General features: G+C 34.0%; 3 protein-coding genes across 4 annotated transcripts; 2 read left to right on the top strand and 1 right to left on the bottom strand.

The window, feature by feature from the left end:
- Nucleotides 1-2,470: 2,470 nt before the first annotated feature.
- LOC148554679 (uncharacterized) lies at nt 2,471-2,917 on the top strand. The gene has a single exon (XM_088490435.1). The coding sequence runs from the start codon at nt 2,471-2,473 to the stop codon at nt 2,915-2,917; it is 447 nt and encodes a 148-aa protein (XP_088346561.1).
- Nucleotides 2,918-10,961: 8,044 nt separating this feature from the next.
- Nucleotides 10,962-14,386, bottom strand: LOC107645892 (SUMO-activating enzyme subunit 1A). Its single transcript, XM_016350029.3, has 10 exons — nt 14,139-14,386; nt 13,995-14,046; nt 13,716-13,911; nt 13,535-13,614; nt 13,311-13,427; nt 12,822-12,872; nt 12,075-12,141; nt 11,793-11,896; nt 11,609-11,713; nt 10,962-11,530 (listed from the first exon to the last, which is right to left on the bottom strand). The coding sequence occupies exons 1-10, from the start codon at nt 14,225-14,227 to the stop codon at nt 11,420-11,422; spliced, it is 972 nt and encodes a 323-aa protein (XP_016205515.1). The 5' UTR covers nt 14,228-14,386; the 3' UTR covers nt 10,962-11,419.
- A 4,579-nt stretch (nt 14,387-18,965) lies between these two features.
- On the top strand, nt 18,966-24,960 carry LOC107645891 (Metallopeptidase M24 family protein). 2 transcript variants are annotated; one of them, XR_015886021.1, is made up of 13 exons: nt 18,966-19,330; nt 19,406-19,531; nt 19,630-19,749; nt 20,206-20,481; nt 20,694-20,866; nt 21,083-21,337; nt 21,746-21,897; nt 22,370-22,560; nt 22,757-22,860; nt 22,965-23,119; nt 23,622-23,714; nt 24,283-24,363; nt 24,501-24,960. XR_015886021.1 is itself a non-coding variant. In XM_016350028.3 (13 exons), exons 1-13 carry the CDS (start codon nt 18,977-18,979, stop codon nt 24,567-24,569), a joined length of 2,154 nt encoding a protein of 717 aa, XP_016205514.1. In that variant the 5' UTR covers nt 18,966-18,976; the 3' UTR covers nt 24,570-24,960. The 2 variants fall into 2 exon arrangements, 1 of the variants encoding a protein (XP_016205514.1); XM_016350028.3 differs by having other exon boundaries at nt 22,757-22,865.
- The last annotated feature ends 1,577 nt before the right edge of the window (nt 24,961-26,537 follow it).

Below are 26,537 nucleotides of genomic sequence, written 5' to 3' on the forward strand. Positions count from 1 at the left end.
TTTGGCCTAAAGAATGCTGGAGCAACCTACCAAAGAGCCATGACTGCTATATTCCACGACATAATGCATGACTTTGTGGAAGACTATGTAGACGATTTGGTTGTCAAGTCAACATCTGAGAAGCAACACACAGAACACCTCAGAGTTGTGTTCACTAGATGCAGAAAGTATAAACTCAAGATGAACCCCATGAAATGTGCCTTCGGGGTGTCATATGGAAGGTTCTTGGGATTCAGAATCCACAAATGAGGCATTTCAGCTGATGAGGATAAGATTAAAGATGTCCAGGATATGGAACCCTCGAAAGACATCAAGGGACTTCAGAAAAGCTGGGGTACATTCGAAGGTTCATACCAGCATTAAGGGAGCTCTTAGGACTCCTAAGGCCTTTGTTGAAAGAGAAGAACACCTTTAAGTGGGAACAATGCCACCAAGCTGTAATGGACAAGATCAAAGATGTTCTCACATCCACTCACACCATGACTTTCCTTCAACCTGGTGGACCACTAAAGGTATACTTAGCCATAGGAGAAGAAGCAGTTAGTGGGTTAATTGCACAAGAAGGTGAAGGCAAAGAGAAACCCATTGCTTATGTTAGTAGAGTCATGAAAGGGCCAGAACAAAGATACTCCTCACCAGAGAAACATTGTCTCGCTCTAGTGTACATCTCACAAAGATACCAACACTACTTTCAAGCACACCAAGTAGAAGTCGTATCAAAAAATGAAGGTCTCAGATTTTTAATCAAAAAGCCAATGTTGACTGGAAGAATGAGTCGTTGGGAACTCCTAATAAGTGAATATGATGTGAAATTGGTAACACCTACTACCATTAAGAGCCAAGCTTTGGCTGACCTCTTGTCAATCTGTCCTGAGAAAGCAACGATTAAAGAGTTGCCGGATCAGATTCCAGGAACAATAGAGACTGTTCATGCTTGCAATGAAGAGGAAACATGGACCCTCATGTTTGATGGAACACCCTCGAATCCTCAAGGAGGGGCAGGAGTCGTCCTTACAGACTCCCATGGAAGAAGTCTATCCTTCATGTTTCGATTGGATTTCTCTTGCACCAACAATGAAGCAGAGTATGAAGTGCTAATGCTCGGTCTAAAGATGGCTCAAGAAGTTGGTATCAAGAAACTCCATGTCAAAGGAGACTCCAACCTAATAATACAACAGATCCAATGAGGGTACGGCACGAAGGAAAGAAGTCTAGCCTTATGCAGAGAACAAGTGTGGCGCATGATGAAGGTATTTGATAATATCTCATTTGAGCATGTACCCCGAACAGAAAACAAGCATGCGAATGCTTTAGAAACATTGGGAAGTAGAGTCACTATTCAAAATGGACAACATGCTTTAGAACACCGGGTAGCTGAAAGTTCTGCCAGAGAAGAAAGGATGTCCTTGGAAGGAAAAACCAATAATTGGCGAATGCCAATACATGAACAGCTCAGAACACTCAACATCACCAAAGAAACAAGAGGATTTTGCCTCTTCAATGGGAAAATATTCAAAAAAAGCAATGATGGACTCCTTATGAAATGTGTAGGAGAAGATGAAGGGAAAGAAAAAGCAGAACAACTGCATGGAGCCACTTGCGGAAAAGAGGGCCCTGGTTTGTACGGAAGGCTCCAGAGGTGGGGTATTTATTGGCCAAAAATGAAGTCTCATTGTGATGAATTACAAGCTTTCTACAAGGCTTGTCAAGAAACAAAAGAAAGTACGCAAATATGTAATGTTCACAATTGGTAACAACCTATCGTAGAGTACCTCGATGCTGGAGTTTTGCCTTAAAAAAAATAAAAGCTGAGAGATTGAAAAAGAAATCAAAACACTACTTGCAGAAAGGTGAGTTGTTCAAAAAGAGCTTCACCGGGGAGATGCTAAAATGCGTTCGAGATGAGGAAAAAGACGAAGTCTTGGAAGAAGTCCATCAAGGAGTATGTGGAAGACACCAAAGAGGAAGGGCGTTGTGGTATGAACTAATTGGGATCGGCTATTATTGGCCAAAAATGAAGGAAGATTCAATCAAGTGGGCCAGGAGGTATTCGCGATGCCAAAAGCATGCAAACTTGATACATGCACCAAGTGTGTAGAAGAACAGCCTCAAAACACCATACCCATTCCATACATGGGCGGTAGATTTTATGGGACTGATCAACCCCCCATCAATGGGAAAGAAATGGATCCTAGTTGCAATAGAAAGTTTTACCAAGTGGGTGGAAGCTGTGGCCGTTAGAGAAGCAAATGCTGAAGCAGTAGTGAGATTTATCAAGGAAAATATAATATGTAGGTTCGGGCTACCAAGTGTTCTAGTGTTCGACAATGGAACCCACTTTGTTAACCAAAGAGTGTGAGGTGTTCTTGAATAGTACCAAATCAAACATCACAAGTGTTCCCCCTACTACCTGCAAGGCAATGGTCAGGCAGAGGCTACTAACAAGAGCTTTTTGAAAATACTCACAAAGATGGTGACCGACGCTCATAAAGATTGGAGTAAATACCTACCACTTGCTCTTTGGGCTTACAGAATAACCAGGCATGGAACAACCGGAGTAACACCCTTCTCGTTGGTTTATGGGGTTGAAGCTGTACTGCCAGCAGAGATTGAAGTACCCATCGCCAGGATGTTGTTAGATGAAGCACGGGATTGTGAAGCTGAGTTGCAAGAGTTGAAAGGAAAAAGAGAAGTTGTGGGAAGGAAGATGGAAGAATACCATCGAAGACTAGCATTAGCTTATGACAAGCATGTTCGGCCCAAGGTGTTCCTAGAGGGTGATCTGGTACTAAAATCAATAGACGCAGTAATGAGGAAGATGTCTTTGCCAAAATGGACTTTCAAATGGGAGGGTCCTAACATTGTTTCTGAAGTACACCCCCAATGGACACTGCATCCTGTTGGACCCAGATCATGAAACAACCACTGGCCCCATCAATTTCAAGTATGTCAATAAGTACTATGCTTAATTTTAGTTCTAGGGGTTAGATTTCAACTCCAAAGGGCTTCTTTATTAAGAGCCAATGTTTATGTTATATTATTCTGCAAGCATCCTGCAATGCATGAAAAAACTGCATTAGCAATCATACACTCAAAAGTTATGAATGATGCATCTTAAGAAATTTGCAGTACAAAATATTTCTGAAAAGTGAAGTTCCCCACCCTCCAAGTTCCTAAAAAAGAGAGAGCATAAATAGGGTAAGAGAGATCTGGGTACCTTCATTTTCTTTGCCTAAAAAAAGAGGAAAAAAAATAGCAGTAGATAATCCTGCTCTTCTTAGAATCATATCCTCCCCCTTGCAAAAAAAAATGTGTGTATCCAAAATAAAATGATCACACAAGCAGGTAAAACCCCTGGAGGAGTATGCATATTATATTAAAAAAAAAGGGAAACATAACACCCAAAAAGAGGTGTACAATAAAAGTCATAGAAGTAGCAGGACAACAAAAATACTTTGTCAAAGCATTACATATTTTACAAAATGAAGTGCTGAAAAACTATCACAGCCACAAAATATCACTGTAAAAAATCACAGAAGAAGCAGCCTCCTTATGCTTGGCCAATTGCTCTCGCTCCAGGCTGACGCTGGCTAACCTAGCCTTCATGGTGTTCAATTCAGATGTAAGCTTGTCAACCTTTTCTTGAAGAGCAGAAACATCAGAAGAGAGAACGTGATACTCTTTAGACAACAATTCTTCTCTAGCAAGATCAGAGACCCCAGGTGGAGGCTCCAGTTTAGCAGAAAGATTCTCAAGCCAACGACCACTAAATTTAAATAACTTAAGGTTATTTAGATGATTTTCTACCATATTTCGATGAGTACCCCACAAGTTTGCAAGGGAGTGCGAAGTAAAGAAATCCTAGGCGTCCAGAAAAGCTTGATACCCAAACTTTTTGAAAAGGCAATTTAGGTTATTTGGAAGCAGGAAGGAAGGAGCCCGGGATGCAATCTCCGATAATAAGTTCTTCGCATTGCCATCGAAATGCTCAAACTCATCACGTACAGAAACTGAAAAGCAAAACAAACAAGTAAAAAAATACCTTTTTTCCATCAAGAACTTATAAAATGCTGGCACGCCTGACAAATGAAAAGATATACAATGGAACACGCCAGAAGAAGAAAGAAGAAGAAGAAGAAGAAGTGGAGTAAAACAGTTGTACCTGCACCAGGAAATGCTGTTCGGATAGGAGAAACATCACTTCTAGTAGGATCCCCTTGGCAGGTAACATCCGGCTCAATGTCAACATTGTTCTTAGCACACGTTATTGCTTGTGGGTCATCTCGAACAATATCTTGGGTAGTACCCTCATCAAGGACGTCGCCGACAACAAATGAATTAGGAGAGTCCCTACTGACCCTTTCTTAGGAGTTCTCATCGCCTACATTTACCGGATCAGAAGGGGTATTCGGAATAGTTTTCATTTTACCCAAAAGACGATGAGACCTACGCGTCACAGCACTTCTAGATAAGCTAACCACAGCCTTACCAGGAGACTGTGATGACTTAACAAAGCAAGCAGTGGCGGCAGAAGAACCTTTAGCTTTTGCTGTTGAAGAAGGAGAAATTTCTGAGCCAGTGGAAATTGGTGAAGGTGTAGCATCAATGGAAGGCCTAGGTGGTTTTTTAAGAGACCTCTTTTCAACCTTAAGATTTGGGCGAATGCTACCGTGCTGAAGTAAAATTCTTTCAGCACGTACTTAAGTGAGTTGGCATAAAGGGGAGTAGGACGCATGTGTTGATTGTGTTGCACACACAGACACAACCTGAGGCACTGCAATGTTAGTAGGAAGGTACAGTTCTGATAGGGCGTAATTACCTCCGCGTAATCGGCAGCTAATGTTGATTAAATATTTAGGTTTGGCCTTTTTTGTTGAACAGGAAATTTTTTTGTTGCTATTGTGGGTTGGGGTTTATTGTACCGGCCACATATCATTTTATTTAATAGAACCAGTATCTTGTTTATATTAAAATGAAGTTGGAGACAGTTAAGGATTAAAATTGGGCCTATCAAGGGATTGTATGCTGATGATTTTTTCTTTTTCTTTTTTTTTTTGTTGTCATACATTAGATAAAGTATGGTATAGTCGTACATTCTTATACACAATACATAAAAAAGAGAAAATGGGAAAGCAATAGTAATAAGAATGAGAAGAAAAGGAAAAAAAATTACATGTGCCCTGGTAAAAGTTGTCGTAATTAAATAGGAATTTAATAGTATTAGTGGGTGTATTAATTTCTTAATTTGAAAAACAAGTGTTTTTGTTAAAATTGTGTATGAAAAAAATTTTTTAATTCGCTAATGTTAAAATAGGATATTAAATTTTTGGTTAAAAATGTTTTGTCGAAGTAAATAAAAAACTTGTTTGAATGAGTTTTTATGATATATTTTGTTTTCAAACGATATTTTTTTAAACAGTTTTGCTAACTTGTACTCTAATAAGCATACTATAAAAAAATGTTTTATAAAAGTTATTATAAAAATTAATTTTTTTACGTTTTCAATACATTACATATATTAAAAGTATTTAAAAAATTTTATTATTATATTTTTAAAATGTATCTTTAGGACACAAGTTAGTTAATTTTTTTTAAAAGATTTTATTAAAGAGTAAAAATAATTTTATATTTGGTTATCTCATGTAAAAATATTTTTTTATCTAATAATTATATTTAGGTACAATAACATAAAAATATTATTTATTTATTTATTATATTAAAAATATTATTTTTAAGTAAAAAATAAAAAATATATATAAATTATAACTTCTAAAATTTTTTTTTAATACCTTTATTTTATTATTAGAAATTTTTCTGACACACTAAAACATAAACTCAATAGCTTTTACACACACACAAAATCGAAAGCACAATTAATCAGAAGAGATAAATAGCTTGTTCTTACATACTATCCTAACTATTTCATTTTGAATTTATTATTAATTTATTATTACAATTATTCTTCGATTTTTGTTTTTGTTTCTATTTTTATTCTTATAATATTATGTGGCCCATAATTATTTTCTGACCAAACTTTCTATTTCCAACCTAATTCCATCAAAAATCAAATAGCTCATACCCAATAACAACAAAAACATGTGTCACATTAATAAGTAATAACTTCTTGATGCTTTCATATTACGGGATTCCATACCATAATTAATCCATTCAAATTCCTGCCACCACTGCTATTTTTCAGTCTATGTCTGCTACTGCACCAACAATTATAACATGCGTCGAGATAACCTCCTTTCAGCAGGTCCTGAAAAATATTTGCTTCAGCACCGTAGTCTAACCCTAAGATTTGAACTCTCCACTTTTCTGTGCTTGACCACTTCAGCAGTAACAACCGAATCATCAGATTTTCTCTTTGAAGAAAGTGGATGTTTGTAACACCTGACGCCCAAGTCTACAAAACACCACCACAAAAGATACAACAGTCAAACACACAAAATCTAAAAAAAAAAAGAAGAAAGAGACGAAAAAGAAGTGAAGAAACAAAAAACAAGAATCAGCAAAGAGCAAATATTACTTGCAATGGTTGAAGGAGAAAGGTTGCCAATCATGAAATATGGATCCTTGATCAAAACTAGAACAAATGATCTGACATCTGGAATGGAGGTACCCTCATATCGCATAATATGCTTCTTCATACGCATGAGGTAATCCACATACTCCATTGTAACTCCCCCATCCCTGTCAAGAGGAACAACCAAGCAAGGATTGTACTCCGGGAGTTCTTTTTGAGACAGCCAAAGGAAAGAGGGTCCAAAAAAGATTTCTTAATCAGAGGAGGATCCACAAAAATAGTCCTCTTATTTGACGGTTTAACCCAAGGTTGGGGGACAGATTCAGAAAATTCGATTGCATATTCTTGAGAAATATCGTCCATATCATCCACAGAAAAGTTGGTACCCAAACTATTTCTAGAGTCTTCCAGGTCACTATCCACTATCTCAGCAAGTTTCACACGAGGCATGACAACAAAAAGAAACAATTCCTAAAAAGGGGAAAGAAGGAGAACAGCAACAACAAAATAGAGTGAATATCAATATCACATGAATACTAATGACAAAAATACTCAAAAATAAAGGAGAATATTGCAAGACACTCAAGAAATTCTCAAAAAGTCAACGAGCATCATATGACAAGAGAACAACCAAGGAGTTCTCAAATAAAACAAAAAAGCAAAGGTATAAAAATTATTCATCATATTCTTTACTTGATAAGGCCACTAATTCCTCATCCTCACAATATCATATTTCATTTGGTAACGTATATGAAAAGGTTGCAAGATATTATACGTTTATAGTTTCAAGTTTATAGTTTTGAAAGAATATAAATATTGAATACTAGTAATCGCTCTAATTGAAAAAGTTTACAAACAAATTACTTATGACTATGCTATACAAAAAAATAAATAAATTATTTTTATGCTATACAAAAGAAATAAAATTATTTTTATTTTTAAATATCTATTTTATACTTACAAATGAACATTGCTCATAATTTTTAATTCAATTTCTTTTTTTTATTTGTGATTTCATTGGAAACATATGCAAATGAGGATATAACATCCAAAGTTGTAAGGTAAAAGATCTTTATCAAAGAATTCTTATAACTAATTCCAAAATTAGCAATCCAATATACATGGGGTTGAGAGGTGTTACATGAGAATGAAGGCAAAGAACATAATAATAAGGATTCAGAGTAACAAGAGTGCAGAATGATCATCAGAGTTCAGAATGATATGAGTTTAGAGTAACAAAAGTTCAGAATAATACAAAAAATGTCAAATATACAATAGCAGATATTCAAGTGTCAGAATCTCATACAAGAAAATAGGAATACACATGATATGACCAAAAAAGGAGCAAGACAAAAGCAAGAAAAGAAGAAAAAGAGTCTTACCAAGTAAGAAGACAGAGTAAAAAAAACAGAACAAGGTTGAATGTGGGAGTGTCATTTGCCTTAAGAAAAACTTTCAATTGTTGAAGAAGACAGAGAGTTTGGATGGTGGTGGTGATAATAGTGATGATACTGAAAATACTGCTGTGTAAAAAATGTCCTAGCAGAGATGATGAGGAAAACGCTCTCCTTATGTGTCTCATTCAGGTACTCAAATTTAAAACGCTTCTAATTAAAAGGGTAAGAGTTTCTCCCCCTTCTTATTTCCTCGTGTATATATATATATATATATATATAACTTTTAAAAAATAAATACATACGTACATACAAATAAGTTATGAATATATTTATTTACTAATCTTATTTATTTATTTTATTAATATTCAAAATATTTACATAATAACACTCTTTTATTCATTTTTTATGAGTACATAATCATATTTAAATTATACAGACATATTTATATTTGAATGTCATAATATTTACAAATACATATATTATTATAACAAAAAAAATAAATAAAAGAGGGGAGATTTAATTCTTTAGAGTTATATATATATATATATATATATATATATATATATATATATATATTATGTTGATATTTTGTTAAAAAAAATTAAAATTATTATAGCTCTGTTGAGTACAAAAAAAGTTCAATGCAGCTTGAGGGAATACTTTATACCCTTAAAGACTGCATGGAAGCTTATGATTGTGTACTAAAAATATAAACATTTTTTGTACATAAATAATTTTTATAATGACCTAAAAACATAATAAAAAAAAGAGTCAAGTTCCTAAGGTATTGGGTAAAAGGATGAAACTCAAAAGAGTACCTTGAGGAGTTGAATTTCTCTTCAGTGGGAACTATATTGGTGGAAGTGAATTGGTTGGATTTGGAGTGTAAATGTGTCATCTAGTTAAAAGAAAACTAAACTAGATGTCCCTTCACTAATGTCACATGTCATGAGTTTTAGTTTAACTTGTGGAAATCAACTTCTTACCTTTACAGTTGAAAAGACTTGAGGTGATATTACCTTTCCAATTGAAAAGACTTGAGGTGACAGGAATACCTAAAGATATTTGGGATAAAAGGAGTAAACCAAATATCAGACTAAAACCATTGGACAGTAGATTTTCTTTTCAAAATGGTTTTATACTATAAAAGGACCTTAAGCCACCTCTTTAAAGTACCTTAACTTTCTTTTTCACTTCTGAAGCTGAGAAGCTAAAAAACCCATCTTTTTCTCTCTCCAAATTTCTTCTCATTGTTCATCATTTCCATTCATCACCCTCACGAGTAAAAACTGGCATTTGGCTGTTCCATCAGAACACTCAACAACCATTAACCAACCCCTGTCCACTTTAAACAAAGTTCATTCATCCTCTTGTGACATTAATGGAGGTCTCAACACTTGTTCTCCACCTCTATTCCTCATTATTAGTTCTTGTATTGCTTATTCGTCATTAATAGAAGTGTTTTCCTCACAAGTATACTTACCCTGAATCTCTCATCTTAACTATTATTTTTCACTTAATCTATTTTTCACAAAACTCACCCGAATCACTTATTCTCTCATAATTTTATCACTTTCTTTACAGGATGGAGAGCATTTTTGGGGGGGGGGGGGGGGGGGTAAGATTGTGCACCAAAGCTCTCCCAATCCCCATTATATATAGTAGAATGCCCTTTATATATTGTAGAGAAGTAGATATGCTTTCCTTCACGTTGTTACATCTTGGTAACATAATCTGTTCTGTCACATCCATCAATATCTTATGCTAGTTCCATATCGGCAGGTCAATACTGTAAAACATGATATACTGAAGCTTTTTGACAGCATTGAGAAAAATGGTACGCGTGGCTATGTAATTCTCATGCATCAAGTAGCACTATAGCAGCCATGATGTCCTTTTGTAGCATTGGTGCTTCTCCTTTTAGTCATTTAAATGAGTATAGAATTGAGGGTTCATGGGTTAGCTGCCTCTCTTTAGTTGGCATGTAATGGGACATTACAATTTTTGATAACTTCATGCCCAACTTTTCTGATCTAAGTATCCCGAGGGTAGATGCATCTTCAGAATTCTTGAATTTTGAGAGTTCATTTGATTAGAGGGGAGATTGCTGGATGTTTGCTTTAGTTCACTCGTTTCTAAAAGGTGCCATTTGGCATCTAAGTGAATAATTTTCTTGAAGATTCTTGCACTTTATTTTTGACCCATTAATGTAAAATATCTATTGGTCAGAATACTTCTCATTATTTCAATTAACTATTCATCTGACTTGATATGCTTTTGACAAACACACACATGTGCATTCACATAATTTAATTGATCTTGCCGTTCTTTGATGAGTCAAACCTCTTTAAAAGTTCAATTGCAATTTATAAAACTGGTTTCTCTTCTTCCTTTATTAGATTACGCAGCTGAAAAGGCCAGAGGAAACAAAAGATGCTAGAATGCCATTAAGAAGGCTGGTGAATACTCAGATAATGAGATAATGCATCCCAAAAAAAGCCACGTAGGCTAACGATGCTAACAAGTAAGAAAGCTGGTGAATACACAGATTATGCATCACAGAAAGCAAAGGAAGCAAAAGACGCAATAGATTAAGTTCCAGTGTTGCTTTTTAAATTCTAGTAGGAGCATTGGATTGTATTAAGCATATGAACATATTGTAAAAGCAATTATATGAATGAAATTAGATTGGCTGGTTTGTTGAACATCTTTACTTCTAAATAAAATGTTGTGATGGTTTTAGTGAATGATATATTGGCTGGTTTGTTGGAAATTGTTCAAACATATGATTGTGCAAAGTTGTCTAAATTGAATGAAATTAGATTGACTGTTTTGGAGATTTATGCTTGCACAAATAAATTGAATGAAATGACTGCAGGATATGTGTGTCCATGCTAGGCTTCTGCCAAATAAATTGAACTACATTGCATATTAATTCTTATTGCTTATAAATAAAATTAGGGGAGCAGGACATTATTGATGCTAATTAATTCTTATTGCTAGATGGCTGCAATATAGTGTAAGTAAACCAAATGTGGTAGGAAACTATGAGTTTGACAGATTGAGTACTTCAACACTACAAATTCACAAGTAATAGTAGGTTTCACCTAATAATAACAGCTTGGACATGCTTAACAAGTTATAAAATGTTTCACCTAATAAGTACTTGAACATTGTAACTCTTAAATCCACCTAACTAAGTTCCAAAACATCATCTTAGACCACATAATAAGTTTCACAAGATATCACATGAGACAATTAGCACTAATTCTATCTGAGAATGGATCACACTAATGCACTCTTCTGAGAACTCTTAACTGTAAATTGAAAATTAGCCTGAATAAATTTGCAACTAAAAATGTAAATTAATAGTTAACAACAGTCAGAATATTGTTCACTTAAAGGGTCAGTTTCTTGCAGACAGTGTTAACCTTCCCCTCTTAGGATTTGTGGTGTTTCAGTCATAAATTACCAGTATATGTCATATTCACCTTCAAGCATTTGAATTGGAAATGTTCTCTATAATTCCCTTCCCATCAAAAGCATCAAAAAAGAAAAAATTCTTGAGAGGATCTCCTTTCCCAGATATTGCCTTGATAACCTCCTGTGATTGTAAGAATACTCAAATTAGTCAGCTAGAAATATTATGGAAACTTGAAAGAAATATGGTTGAATAAAATACCTGCCCAAGGATTCCCCCAATAATAGCACAGACTGGTGGAAACTCTAGTGTACTTGTTACCAATCTTTCTAGAAGTGTATCAGGTACATGAGATTCATTCAGAGACTGTCAACAGTTCATCACAGAAAAATTAGATGAGCTAATGATCTCCACTACAAAGAGAAAATAAAGTCAAGTAGCATACTTGCTCAGTACAAAGCTCTTTTTTCAACTTCAGAACTCCAGGAAGATCTGCAACAGAAACTTCTCCTGCACTACGGCCTTCAGCCTCTTCAAACTTTTCAATTACTGCAACAGACAATTTGATTTTATTGTTTGATTGTTACCAAGGTTTAATGTCTAAGGAACGAATCAAAGAGGCTAGATACTATTGACTAAACGTTCCAATACTGAACTAATTTAAATAATTTTTGCTTTTATATCATATATATTACTAACAACATATGTTTTTTACAATTTAACACACCTCTCATAGCAAAGTACAGCTTTGATGTTTTCCTAGGAAGTTCCCTCCAAGGTACTGATAATGCTTCCTGCAACAGAAATCAGATAGGAAAACTCAGGAGAATGAAGCATTCAACCACATGCCGGTCATGGTAAAGCATAGCAAGTTATGCAATAAATGTGAAAACTCCCAATAGCATAGGACCGAGACGGAATTGACAAGCATATGCCAAAGTTAGTAAGCATCTTAAAGGCCATTATCTCTTTTTTTTTTTTTCGATTTCTTCCCTCCAAAGCCACAAAAAAAAAAATCCTATAAGGAAATCATAGGTGTAATATGATAAGAGAAATGCTCGAGGATCATCAGAATTTATTGTTTTTAGCCATCACTTTTAGCCATCAATCCAATTCCTTTAGTCTAGTTATCCAACAACATACTTTAACCCACACTTTTAAGCATTAATGGCTAATTGATGGCTAAAAACAATAAATTCTGAGGGCCCTCTAGCATTCCTCATGACAATTCGATACATGATAAGAAGGTTATCGGAGAACACTTGTTTTGCAGCTACTGATATCTTGATAACTATTTTAGGCTCACTTAAGTTAAAATTGAGCACGAGAAGTCACCAAATGGGCATTTGATCAAAGCCATCAATCTAATGCAAGTAAATGCTAATTTAACAAGTACAAATGGAAATTTTTTTAACTCAGTATGAAGAAATGCAAAGAAAGCAATGCAGTAATAAAAAATTTTAAACCAGCATACCTCAAAAGATGGATATCGTAGGTGGCATTCAATAGTTTCCTCCAGTTTTTTCTGCCAAAGAAAAATGAAGCATAAATAAGAATATAACACTGCTTTAGAAGTGAAGAACAGTATCCTCTGGTGTAACACTAGCATTTTCTAGAAATTCTGTAATTGGATGTAATAATCAAACAGTCAACAAACAGCAGTCATACAGGTTTCATTCATCCCAACATACATTTGGTCTAGGTTTTAGTTTCAGTCATTATGATCATATGCTTATGATAGGATATTATGGTATCATCTAATATAGCCAATCCCACCAAGTATGATAAGGTTTAATTGTTGTTATTATTGTTTGTCTATCACCAAATCCAAGACAAAACGCATACAGCCATCTTTTGCCATATAGATCATTTACAAACATAGAAATAAAATATAATGGAACGAAGATAAAATTAAGACTCAGACAGAAAACTAGCTGTGAAACTATATCCGGAAAAGCAATACCTTCGAATACTTATAGTCCTGCAGATCAACAAATATTTCACCACAAGAATCCCTACAGTCAACCGTATAAAATGCTACTCGTTTCGATATCTTGCGGCATTTCTCGTTGGCCAATTTCTACAACAAAGGGATAAATGCAAACAAGAGCATTAATGGCAAATAGAAAAATTGCGTCTGCATAATACTGCAATTACTAATTTAGAATTCTTAAAGACGTACATTACCTTGGCTGGAAGCGAGCAAGAACTGACAACAACAACATCGAAGTTGTTGAAGAATTCTACATCGAAACTTGACAAATCACCTAAAGGCAATGCAAACAAAAGAAAATTATAGCCAGAAAAAGGCAAATAAAAATAAATCAATGCGGAGAGAGTAAGGCAAGAAGCAGGGTTTGAGAAAAACCTTTCTGGACGGAAACACGAACCATAGGATTGAAGTCTTTAAGGGAATCACAACAAAGCTGAGCAAGGGTCTTGCCACCATAGACATTCTCATCCAGAGGGATGAGAAAGTTGGATGAGAAGGCTTCTTCAGAGGCAATCCGATCATCTATTAAGGTAAGACTCCCCACCCCAGCAAGAACAATATTCTTACAAAACTAAACAACAAGAAAACACAAACTCTTCTAAGACACCACCAACATGGAAAAATAATTATTTATTTATTTTGGGGAAGGTTTACCTCCGCTATGGTTCCTTTCATGCCATAGACTAGGACATGAGCTTTGCTCAGTCTGAAATAAAAGCATAACAAAACAGCAGGTAGAGAAATTCAGGGGAGCAGAATTTAAATTAGGTTAACAGAGGAGGAAGGTGAAGAAAGGACCTTCGTTGAGCATCAGCTCCCCAAACGCGAATCTGACGGTCATACAAGGCCGTCTCCTGCGCCGTCAACTCCTCGCCGTCGCCGTCCATTCACACGAGAATGTGAATTGTGGAAAGAGAAGTCAGAATGTTAACCGAAACTCCAACAAGCAACAGCAGTGCTACTGTTGACTACACGCTTCTTCCCCAGAGCGACCAAGTTCGTAATCTTCTTGCTCACTGCCTCACAAGTCACAACAATCTGCCTTCGTTAATTGGGCTTTCCTTGGCCCATTAACGTGAAAAAAAAGGAGTGGAACAGTTTTTGTTAACTATCACAAAAATAATCGTGTGTTAACTACACAAAATAATATATCTAAAAAGGATTAATTACAATTTTGTTTTCTTAAAGATACTCAATTTTTGTTTTCATACAAAAAATTGTCCAAACATTTAACTTGGTTTTAAAATCGTCTCTAAGATTTAAAGTAAAGATAGATCGTGAACAACTATTTATTTTACTTTCTTTATCTTTTTTTTTTCTTTTTCTATTTATAGGAGCAGAAATACTCTTTTTTTTATTTTTTATTTTATAATTTTTTGTTATAAATAATTTAGTCTAAAATTTTAAAATTTAAATAAAAAAATAATTTTAAAATTTGATTTTAAATTTTATACACGATTTTGTATAAAAAAAAAAGTTATAGACGAAAAAATTTTTCAGCTATATAAAATTTATCCTTGCAAAAAGCCAAAAAACTATTGCTTTACGGTACATTACAATCCATTTACGTATTTATAAAAACAAAAGGTTTACGCTTGGTTAGATGGCTAAATCTTTTGATCATTTCATTTTCGAGAATGTTCTTGGAAAATGATTTTGTGAGCGAGGCATCCCACTTTATTTTTATTTCAAAATGGTCAAGGGTGTCTGGAATTTTTTAATGTAGACTAACATAAATCAATAGCACATTTATCAAATTGTCATAATTTTTTTTTTCTTTCTATTTTACAAATAAAAAATCATTGCAAAATCCACAAGCTAAAATAATCCACGGGCCGAAAATCCAGATGCAAAGAAAGTCGCCATTTCCTTATGTCTGATGGCCAACAACTCAAAATTAAAATTACACAAAAAATTCATTGGCAAAAGAAGCAACCCTCTCAAAACACTTATATGTTACAGCTAAAAGCTAATACAACAGAGCATGTATACGAGAAAAGAATTGAGAAGCTAAGGTTGCATTTGCCACAAAATGGCCAAGCCTTAATTATAATTACATGAAAGAATTTTGGCCTGGCTTCTACTATTATCGAACAATTATAAAAGATTTAGTGCCAGTCCTGGGACATTTTTATTATGAATTGTAATTGTCTAATTATTTGCGGGCTCAATATGATGGAGGTCTGACCCATAATTGGACAAGAGGAGACCCTTTTCTAAGTTCTAACCACAAGAAGGCAAGGACCACAGTAAATGCAAAAAGAAAAGGAAAGTGACCAAAACTTAAACTAAGACATCATGAAAGAAGATTTGGCATATTTAAAAAATCGAATTATCAACTATAATGGTAAAAATTTTCCATCATCTATAAACTTTAATTCCATTCAAATGTGTTCTGATAACTTTTATTTTAGTGAATCAATGAGGATCATAAATCCCAAAAAAACAAAAACAATCAAGATCCTCTCAATTTGAGAGATCCAAACAAATTAAAAGATAAAGTTGACATAAAATTAGAAAGAAAAAAAATCTAAATTGTGTTGAATATAATAAATTGTTTTGGAGGAGATATCCATCTAATAAGACATTCTTGTTCCGAAACATTCTGCACTTCTCTAATGATGTAATTTCTCACGTCTTTTTCGATAAAATTTAACTCGCGGTGAGCCCTGGCTACTGCAACAAATGATTGGAAAGTTTTACTAAGTCTGATACCGACTTCCTCGTTATTCTCTATTGTACGACGCACGGACATGCTTATTTTCTTGTGCTGTTTGAGTATCTGTGCTTGATCTGAACAGCAAGGATGTGAATGATGCAACACGACCTTCGAAATGATCCAAACACCAACATCCTTCAATACGTATATATAAATTTTTGCAGGACAATTTAAACTAGCTGTGGAATTTGTCTTCTCGGTTGGAGATATTTTAGATTTTCATTTTTCCTCTCTGCTACATGTAATCAATTGGTTCTTAATTTCGTTTCCCTTCTTATTTGTGCTCCGAACTCTTGTAGAAAAACCTGCAGTCTTCGCATAGTCCTTGTAAAATTTTGCAGCATCTTCAAGGGTGTTAAAAGTTATTCCAATTTTGAGAACAAACTGGTCATCAACAACACAGAAGGGCTGCAAAATACACCATGTTAAAAACAAGGATATACTATAGAGTTTCTACACGTCATAAAACACAACAATTCAACTAAAATACATCCAAATATTTCTGATCTACACCCGAACTACAACAACTCAACTAAAATATTCAGAAAAGTCATAAACTGTAAATACACCCAAATAGTTCTGATCTACACTCGAACGTCTGAAATAAAATGCACAAAATTAATCAAAACTAGTACATTAGATTCAATTAACAGTCAATGTTCACGCATTAATTTCATAGTCAATGTTCACGCATTATTCAGCTAGACAATCATAAACGACTAACTGCATCAAATTCAGATTCAATAATTAATTGAAACTAAATCACACCTCAGGAACTTCATTTGATTGAAATTCAAAATTCACTTCATCCTGGTTCAGCTGACAATCTGAAGTTGAATCATCCATTATCTTTAAAACGATTTTAAAGTTTGATTTCAAAAACCATGAAAATTGAGAAAACAAAGCAAAAAAACAGAGAGAGAAATACACGTAAATGACGAAGAAGAAACCAGTGAAAAACACACGTAAACAACAAATGAAAAGGTAAAGAGAAACGCACGAACGAGATCAAACAAAGAAGGCAAGAAATTCAAAAAAAGAAACGAAATCCTTTAAGAAAATGAAGTTATATATTCGCGCGTTAATTGATTTAAAAGCCTGTTAAGGAGACGCGTGAAACACACATACTACAATAAATGCGTTTGAGGATAAAGAACTTGTAAGACTTGTAAATGTTAATCGCTTGTATGCCAAGATTATTCGAAAGAGTATATATGTTTTCGTTTAAGAGTCAATGCTACATGCCTGTATTGACGATTTTTTCATACATAAAGGTCTTTAGTGAAACTTGCAAGAAAGAGAAATTGACATATAATTATATGAGTAGAAAATTATTTTCAACTAAGAAATATTTAAATATTGACGAATGACTATTCTAATTATAGATGAGTAAATAGCTAAAATCGTCTCTGAAAGATATTTTGATTTTCATTTTGGTCCTCAAAAGAAAAAGTTAATCGAAATCGTCCCCAAAAGATATACAATTGGTCACGTTAGTCCTTCCGTCAGTTGGATGATGACGTGGGGCTAATGTCATGTGTCACAAGATGATTGGTTGACGTGTCAGCTCAGTGACACTTGGCATGCCACGTGTTAGGTCAGTGACACGTGGCATGCCACGTGGCAGTTGACATGTAAAAAAGTTATTTATAATCAAAATAGTCCTTGAAAGTTCAGACGTAAGTCATTTTCATCCTTGAAATTTTAAAAGTTAATCAAATTAGTCCTTATATAATTTTTTATATTTTTTCTTGATAATATTAAATTTAAAATATTTTTTGATACTACTAATTTTAATAGAAATGTAATTGACAATCAAAAAATTAGTAATTGTATCTTTTCTTCTTAAAATTCTTTTTAATAAAATTATCTCTCTCCTTTAATTGTTGTCAACATGTCTCTTATTCTTTTCTATTCAAAAACATTTTTCTTACATTATTACATTTTACTGGAATATATATATATAATCAAAATTGAAATGTAGGTATTTGTTAACCTAAACAAAGTTATATGCTCAATATCAAAATTTATGTATGTTAACTTAAATGAAAGTAATACCGTAGTGAAAAAAAAAGATGTATAAATTTTTATTAACTTTGTTTAGGTTAAGATACATAAATTTTGATTTTGAGCATATAACTTTGTTTAGGTTAACAAATACATACATTTCAATTTTGAGTATATATATTCCAGCAAAATGTAATAATGTAAGAAAAAAGTTTTAGAATTGAAAAGAATAAGAGAGATTTTGACAAGAATTAAAGGAGAGAGATAATTTTATTAAAAAAAATTTTAAGAAGAAAAGATACAATTACAAATTTTTTTATTGTCAATTACATTTCTATTAAAATTAGTAGTATCAAAAAATATTTAAAATTTAATATTATAAAAAAATAAAAAAATTATATAAAGACTAATTTGATTAATTTTTAAAATTTCAGGGATGAAAATGACTTACGTCTGAACTTTCAAGAACTATTTTGATTATAAATAACTTTTTTACATGTCAACTGCCACGTGGCATGCCAGGTGTCACTGACCTGACACGTGGCATACCATATGTCACTGAGCTGACACGTCAACCAATCATCTTATGACACATGGCATTAGCCCCCACGTCATCATATGCCACGTGGCACTTAACGTGACACGTCATCATCCAACTGACGGAAGGACTAACGTGACCAATCGTATATCGTTCGGGGACGATTTCGATTAACTTTATCTTTCGAGGACCAAAATAAAGATAGGGATATTTTTCAGGAACGATTTTGGCTATTTACTCAATTATAGATGGTATAAATTAATTCAATACTGACCTTTTAAATAATTTTATTAAAATAATTGAATTTTTAATAAATATTAGCATTTTATTTGGAATTTTGGATAAAATGAATGAAGGGAATTGGTGGTATTTATGGTGTTGAGTCTCGGAATCGGAAATGGAAATCAATCAGCAATGCAGCGACTCCTCCTTGCCTCAACCCACCCACTCCTCCTTCCGACTCCTCTCTCCGCCTTCTCATGCCGCCAAATTCGCAGGGTTCTCCCACAATCTAGGACTGCGAAACCCCCTTCCTTCTCTGTTTGCAATTGCAGCAGCAACTCCTCCACCTTCAAAGTGAAGACCTCTTCTGAGCTCAGAAACACAAAAGCCTCTTCGTCCACTGATTCCCAACCGGACCCTAAGCTCACCGCTCTCCGCCGCCTCTTCTCCAACCCCGGAATCGCCATCGACGCTTACATCATCCCTTCTCACGATGCTCATCAGGTATCCCTATTGCTAACCCTTCATTCCAAACACAATTGAATTCATTCCGTGGTTTCATCCCTTTTTCATCTTTAGAGCGAGTTCATTGCCGAATGTTACATGAGGAGAGCGTACATATCAGGCTTTACCGGTAGCGCCGGAACTGCCGTTGTTATCAAGGACAAAGCTGCTCTTTGGACTGATGGCAGATATTTTCTTCAGGTTCCTCAATTCATTCGCTCTCGTTGTATCTAACGGTTCTCAATTATGGTCTTCGCACAAAGAAATAATCACCTTGTTCTTTCACTCTGTTGTTTTAGGCAGAGAAGCAACTGACCTCCAGCTGGATTCTCATGCGAGCCGGAAACCCGGGAGTTCCCACCACCAGCCAATGGCTCAACGATGTCCTTCCTCCCGGCGGCAGAGTCGGCATTGATCCTGTCAGTACCTTTATCATTTCAATAGAATTTGCAGAGAAAAACAAGAGGGGAGGTAGTTAGGGTGAAGAAGGGGATTGAGGCAAAGCAGAGAGCTTGCCATTTCTGATTAAATAGAATGAAAGATCTCAAATGCTCTAGCTACAATTAGTGAGATATATAACTAGCTAATTAACTAAATGAACTAACTAAATAATCACTGAACTAATCTCTAACTAACTATGCCAACTAGAAGTAGTTTATTCACCATCTTCAACTAACAGTGCCAACTTGCTATAAATATCTACCAACCGTTAACTACACTAAAACTCAATAACACTTAGCTCATGGAGTTGATATAAATAGTTGATGACCTAAATCCTAGACATTCTTTTAATTGTACCCTTTTTTAGATTGCAAGCACGTTTCGTTATTTTGGTGCCTGATATATCATTTTCTTCTATAATGTTAAGGAAGCAGTTTCTTTTTACCTCGGATGCTGCGGAAGAACTTAAGCAGGTCATCTCCTACAATAACCATGAGCTTGTCTACTTATACAATTCAAATCTTGTTGATGAAATATGGAAAGATAATAGGCCACAGCCTCCAAATAAGCCAGTTAGAGTGCATGACTTGAAGTATGCTGGTTTGGATGTATCATCGAAATTGTCAAACTTGAGGACAGAACTTGCTGGTGCTGGTTCTTCGGCTATTGTCATCTCCATGCTTGATGAAATTGCGTGGTTGTTGAACTTGGTAATGTATCTCGGTGGCTTCTTTAGCTAGATGTATTGATAGTCGTTTATGTACGATCTCATGACCTTGTAAACCTTCTTCTAATTCATATTGTTTTGAGTATAACGTAACTAGCTAATTCGATTTATTCTATTCTTTATTTTTGTTTCCGGCATTGTTCAATGTTAATGTTGCAATCAGTGAGAGTAACTATTTACGTTTTTCTTTTGAAGAGAGGCAGTGACATTCCACATTCACCTGTTGTGTATGCATACTTGATTGTGGAAATTGATGGTGCAAAACTATTTATAGATGATTCAAAAGTCACTGAAGAGGTGAGTGATCACTTGAAGAAAGCAGGTGTAGAGTTGAGGCCATATAGTTCAATCATATCTGAAATTGAAAGGTAATTGCCGAGAGTCTTTTTTTTTCTTCCTCTTCCAACGACCCTCCAATTACATTTTTATAATGGAAATGATGTCTAAGAATATTATTGTAGATGACCCAGGATTGTTTTCTAACTGTAAATAGTAGCTTTCATTCTGCCAAATGTCCATACATATTTGTTTTGCTCGTAAGAGCAGCACATCTTTGGGAACTAAGCTTGATTGTGTTTTGCTAGTTTGGCAGCACAGGGTGCTGCCCTTTGGCTGGACACTTCTTCTGTTAATGCTGCTATTGTGAATGCGTACAAAGCTGCCTGCGACAGATATGGTCAGAACCATGAGAAGAAACACAAAACTAGGACACAAGGTTTTGATGGATCCAACGAGCAATTGAATGGACCCACTACCCTACACAGATGCTCCCCTGTTTCTCTGGCAAAGGCTATAAAGAATGAACAAGAGTTAGAAGGAATGAAAAGTTGTCATTTAAGGTTGCCATATCTTATCTCGGTGATAACGAATAGTTGATGCTCTTGCATGTTAACATAGATCTCTATATTTTGTTCATATTTTTTAAATCAGAGTTATTGTAAATAGAATGCCTTGGATAAGCTACGTGATGCACTCTCTGTAATTGAAAATTTCTGTCTGTATTTTGGGAAAATCATCATTGAAGAACTTTAAGTGGTTAACTTTTTTTTTTTAATTTGTTGGGGGGCGGGGGGTGATGCCTTATTGTCCATTTTTACTGTGCAAATTTGGTTTTCACGTGTTAATATATTCGTATTTATTTAAACAAAAAACATGTTGCTACCCTTGTAAATATTAGATACTCTTGAATTTGTGTTAAAACTCACATGTAGGAGTTAACATTCAGCACAAATGCATATTATTTACAGGGATGCTGCTGCCATTTGCCAGTTCTGGGACTGGCTAGAGACAGAAATTTCTAACAATAGGACATTAACAGAAGTAGATGTTTCAGACAAACTCCTCCAGTTTCGTTCAAAACAAGTTGGTTTTTTGGATACCAGCTTCGACACCATAAGTGGTACAGTGATAGATTAACATCTGATTTATTGATTGTTATACTAACATGAAAAGATATGTTGCTATAGTTTTTCCACAAATTTCATTTAGTTCAGCAAAAATTACAAAAGCTTAGTGGGGAGAGGGGGAAAAATTATTTATTTACTTATTTTTCAGAAGCTGTTTTTAGCTTGTTGAGAAGTTAATTTTTTTTAATTATAGGTTTTAGCTTTATTTTGAAAACTCGCCTGGGTTTTTCGCTTAATTCATGTATGTTAAATTTTTCTTTTTTTTTTTTTCCATTTTAGTAAAGAACAAGTTTCTTAAAATTTATTGTAGAAAAAGAAAATGAACTAATTCCATGCCAAAAGAATGTATTTCTATCAAAAGATGTTCATTATTCCTCCTTAGTAAGCATATGTACTGGCATTTTTCCAGTTTTCTTCTTTTGTCCACTTTGTGCTGATCTGTAATGTGTTTATATCATGGGTTAGGCTCTGGTCCCAATGGCGCTATCATACACTACAGACCAGAACCAGAGAGTTGTAGTATTGTAGATGCGAATAAGTTATTCTTATTGGATAGTGGTGCTCAATATGTTGATGGGACAACCGATATAACACGAACAGTTCATTTTGGGGAGCCTACATCAAGAGAGAAAGAATGTTTCACCCGAGTTTTGCAGGTATATCGCTTTTATGTTTCTTATTGAGTTTATTTCTGCATTTTGTTTATTGAGAATAAGGTATACCTCATATATTAATGTGTCAATAATGCAAATCCACACGTTTTTCAAGTCTATGTATAATGTCCTTGTTATTAACATTCAACAACTCTCGTTGGCAATTGATCTTAAATAATTATCTTAACCCTTATGTCAGGGTCATATAGCTCTTGATCAGTTGGTTTTCCCAGAAAATACCCCTGGTTTTGTGATGGATGCATTTGCCCGTTCTTCTCTTTGGAAAGTTGGACTTGACTACAGGCATGGTATATTTCCAATTCTGTTGGAGGTCTGTTATTTATTTATTTTAAACCAAATGGATTTAGTGATTGATTGAGCACTACTGCTTAACCATGATCTATTAGGGACTGGGCATGGTGTAGGAGCAGCATTGAATGTTCATGAAGGCCCTCAAAGTATTAGTTATCGCTATGGAAATTTGACCCCTTTAGTAAATGGCATGATTGTTAGCAATGAGCCTGGCTATTATGAAGACCATGCTTTTGGTATTCGGATTGAGGTAATATTTTCTTAAGCTATCTCACATTTTCTGAGTTTGAACTTTAGCTTCAGGTTTTCTTGTTTGTATTTGTGACAACTGATTTGTTTAGGTATTGCTGTAGGTGTATTAATTTAATCCCCTTTAAAAATCTCACCCTTTGCACATAATATAAAGTACATTGATGTAAAGTGTATTTGGAATCTCTGAAGAGAATCTTAAGTCTCTACTCTCGAGATTAATTGAAGCTCGGTTGACATTTCCATGTCATGCCCAAACCTATGGTCTGTACTGGCACAGTCAGACAACTAAGATAGAGGATTTGAATACCTGGGATTTTCATAATGCACAATATTCATGGCATCCCTTATTAATGAAAAGAAAATGACTGGATAGTGTCCTACTTGATCATCACATATATTCATCATTATGTTTTTCCTTATGCTCTGCATAACTGTTAAAATAGCATTTTGTCAATGCTCTATCCTGGCTTGTGTGGTGACGACACTCTTTTTGCTTGCAGAATCTTCTGTATGTGAGAAGCGCAGAGACACCAAATCGTTTTGGAGGTATTGAATACCTGGGATTTGAAAAACTGACTTATGTACCCATTCAGGTATGCCTGTTGGTCATGACTGATATAATTGTCTTCTTTTTTTCTTTTCGTGACTTATGGAAGCTCCGTTGTTGTTAATCATAAAACCGGGGATATTTCTATTGTGCAGAAGGCAGTAAAGTAGCCTATCTCGTGTAAAAGTTGGATCTTAAACTATCATGTTTCTGAAATAAATGAATTAATTTCCAAGTCATGGAGGTCCGTGAGGTTTATATGATGGTTGGAACTCCATTGTAATGATGTTTTACCAAATAACATGAAACATTATGAGGCATATTAATGCTTAAAATGCAAGCCTAGCAGAAATTCTATTCAGAAATTCTAACTGATCTATTTGCAGATAGTATTCTTGGCAAATACATAATTCATTTGAACTGACCACATATCCCATTTTGAAACTTGTTTATTTTTTAGATATACTTCAGGAATCATGAGGATCTAGAATGTTATTGCTTTCAGTTTTAGTTCAATCTTCTCAGTTTCTAGTGAACTTTAATGTGTCTTGTTCTGAGCTATAGATATTATATATTATTCTCACACTAGTTTTTAACAATGATGTATCTTGCAGATTAAATTGCTTGATTTGTCCCTGCTATCAGCTGCAGAGATTGATTGGCTTAACAACTACCACTCACAAGTCTGGGAAAAGGTATAATATTTGTGGTTGACCCTTTTGAGACAGTCTGCAATATCATGTATAGGCAATCCATGCAATGCAAGATTATTCCTTTTGTAACTACACTTAATTTCTATTTTGTATGATTGGATGTTTCATAACGCTTTCAGGTGTCGCGATTGCTGGATGGCTCTGCTCGACAGTGGCTTTGGGACAACACAAGGCCTATTATGCGATGAGACTTGACAGAAGCTAATGGATTTTCATGTTAAGGTCCCATGCCACTCGTGCTTCAGGTTCACATTCTGGCGTATTCTTACTCCTTTCTCCTTTGTCTCTAATCAATCTGCATAATTCATATAGCAAACTATGTGTATAATAAAAGAGTGAGAATTAGAGGCTGTAGATATCTCAAGTCAACTCCAGATCATATTCATTGGATTTTAGTTGGGTAAGACGAGCAATTTAGCCATTTGCGGTTGCAACTCAGCAGTTACAATTTTATATTCTTTATATAGATTTCTTTTTACAATACTCTTATTGAATCGAACATCATCATTTATCAACACTTTGTATTTGAAGAAGAAACTTTGAATGGAATAATTAAAATAACTTATCATTGTTATCTAATGACTAATGGTGTGTGTTGGCTTTGGTCTTTAGATGGGTTTATCCAAACACATTCTAATCTACTTTGGCCGCAAATGAAGAAATGATTTTCTGTGTCATAATTATCAATATTTTGCCATTTTGGTTTTGTTCATATTTCTATGGATCCTTTAATGAGTTAAATCATATAATGATCTCAGAGAAATTTTGGCATTCGAAGTTGATTGCATGTTGTTTATGTTGGTGGCATATGTACTGGTTGGCATTTGACATTTTTAATATAATAAAGATAGGGTAAAGTACTAAATTGGTCCCTATGTTTGGGCGTAATTCTGATTTAGTCCTTAAGGTTTAAAGTGTCCTATTTGAATCCAAAAAAGTTTCATTTAGCATCAATTTAGTTCCACAGTGAGGTCAAACTTAAATAATTAACGGAATGTCCTACATAATAACAGTTACAAGAACAAAATCAATAATCTGGAGAACAAGTACAAGTTCCAAAGGCACAAAATCAACCGTTTATGCATCAATACATTTATTTATCATTCTCTTTAGTTCTATAGAAAATATTTTATTTATATTATAAGAAAAATAATAAATAAATGTATTGATGCATCAACGGTTGATTTTGTACCTCTGGAGCTTGTACATGTTCTCCAGATTATCGATTTTGTTCTTGTACTGTTATTATGTAGGACATTTCGTTAATTATTTAACTTTGACCTCATTGTAGGACTAAAATGATGCTAAATGAAACATTTTAAAATTCAAATAGAACACTTTAAATCTTAAAGATCAAAACAAAATTACGTCCAAACATAGGAGACCAATTTAGTACTTTACCCATAGAGATATTGTTGACCTCGGCGGATATCCGACAAAAATGTAAAAATACATAGAACAAAACTTATGAATTATGATAGTATAGGTCCACTACTATTAATAATATGTTAAAAGAGAGGTAAAAGTAGATTTTAGATTCATTTTTAGTTTTTTAGATTTTTAACATGATGCGTTTTTATTCCTCTTTTTTCATATGTCTTATTATTTATTTTTTACACCTTAATGTCCCATTAAATTTATCAGACGTTATAAAGAATAAAATTAATGTCAATTCTATCATAAAATCCCATTAAAATTATGAAATGTTATACCTAATAAAGGTCTCACTAAAATCAATGTAAATTCCACTTTAAGTTCCTATTAAAATTATGAAACGTTACACTTAATAAAATTCAATATACAAGAAAAAATTAATTTATTGTTAAGATCACACTAAAATGATCAAATGTTATAAGAAATAAAAAATAAACGTATAAATTCTTTTAAGCTTCTACTAAAGTTAGGATAACTAATTTATTTTAAATGCAATCAATTGTAATATTAGTTTTAAAAAGTAATTAATGAATTTTTAAATATAATTAAAAATAACATAATTATATATTATATAATCAGATATTACAACGGTCACTTTAACGATAACAAACAAAGATCAATATAAATACATGTACATCTAAATACATATATTTAATTTCTTTTATGTAATCAAATATTACAACGGTAATTATAACGGTCGTTTTAATGGTTACAAATAATAA

The sequence above is a fragment of the Arachis ipaensis genome, chromosome B6 (genome assembly GCF_059453495.1).
Source record: "Arachis ipaensis isolate K30076 ecotype BB chromosome B6, ASM5945349v1, whole genome shotgun sequence".
NCBI classification, from domain to species: Eukaryota; Viridiplantae; Streptophyta; class Magnoliopsida; order Fabales; family Fabaceae; genus Arachis; species Arachis ipaensis.

What these genes read in the sequence shown, in the direction of transcription:
- LOC148554679 (XM_088490435.1), top strand. Translation starts at nt 2,471, where the DNA reads ATGGTGACCGACGCTCATAAAGATTGGAGTAAATACCTACCACTTGCT.
- LOC107645892 (XM_016350029.3), bottom strand. Translation starts at nt 14,227, where the DNA reads ATGGACGGCGACGGCGAGGAGTTGACGGCGCAGGAGACGGCCTTGTAT. An exon ending in TACGATATCCATCTTTTGAG is followed by an intron (nt 12,142 to 12,821) that starts GTATGCTGGTTT and finishes TTTCTGTTGCAG; the next exon opens with GAAGCATTATCAGTACCTTG. An exon ending in GCTGTACTTTGCTATGAGAG is followed by an intron (nt 11,897 to 12,074) that starts GTGTGTTAAATT and finishes TGTCTGTTGCAG; the next exon opens with TAATTGAAAAGTTTGAAGAG.
- LOC107645891 (XM_016350028.3), top strand. Translation starts at nt 18,977, where the DNA reads ATGGTGTTGAGTCTCGGAATCGGAAATGGAAATCAATCAGCAATGCAG. An exon ending in CTTTTGGTATTCGGATTGAG is followed by an intron (nt 23,120 to 23,621) that starts GTAATATTTTCT and finishes TTTTGCTTGCAG; the next exon opens with AATCTTCTGTATGTGAGAAG. An exon ending in ACTCACAAGTCTGGGAAAAG is followed by an intron (nt 24,364 to 24,500) that starts GTATAATATTTG and finishes TAACGCTTTCAG; the next exon opens with GTGTCGCGATTGCTGGATGG.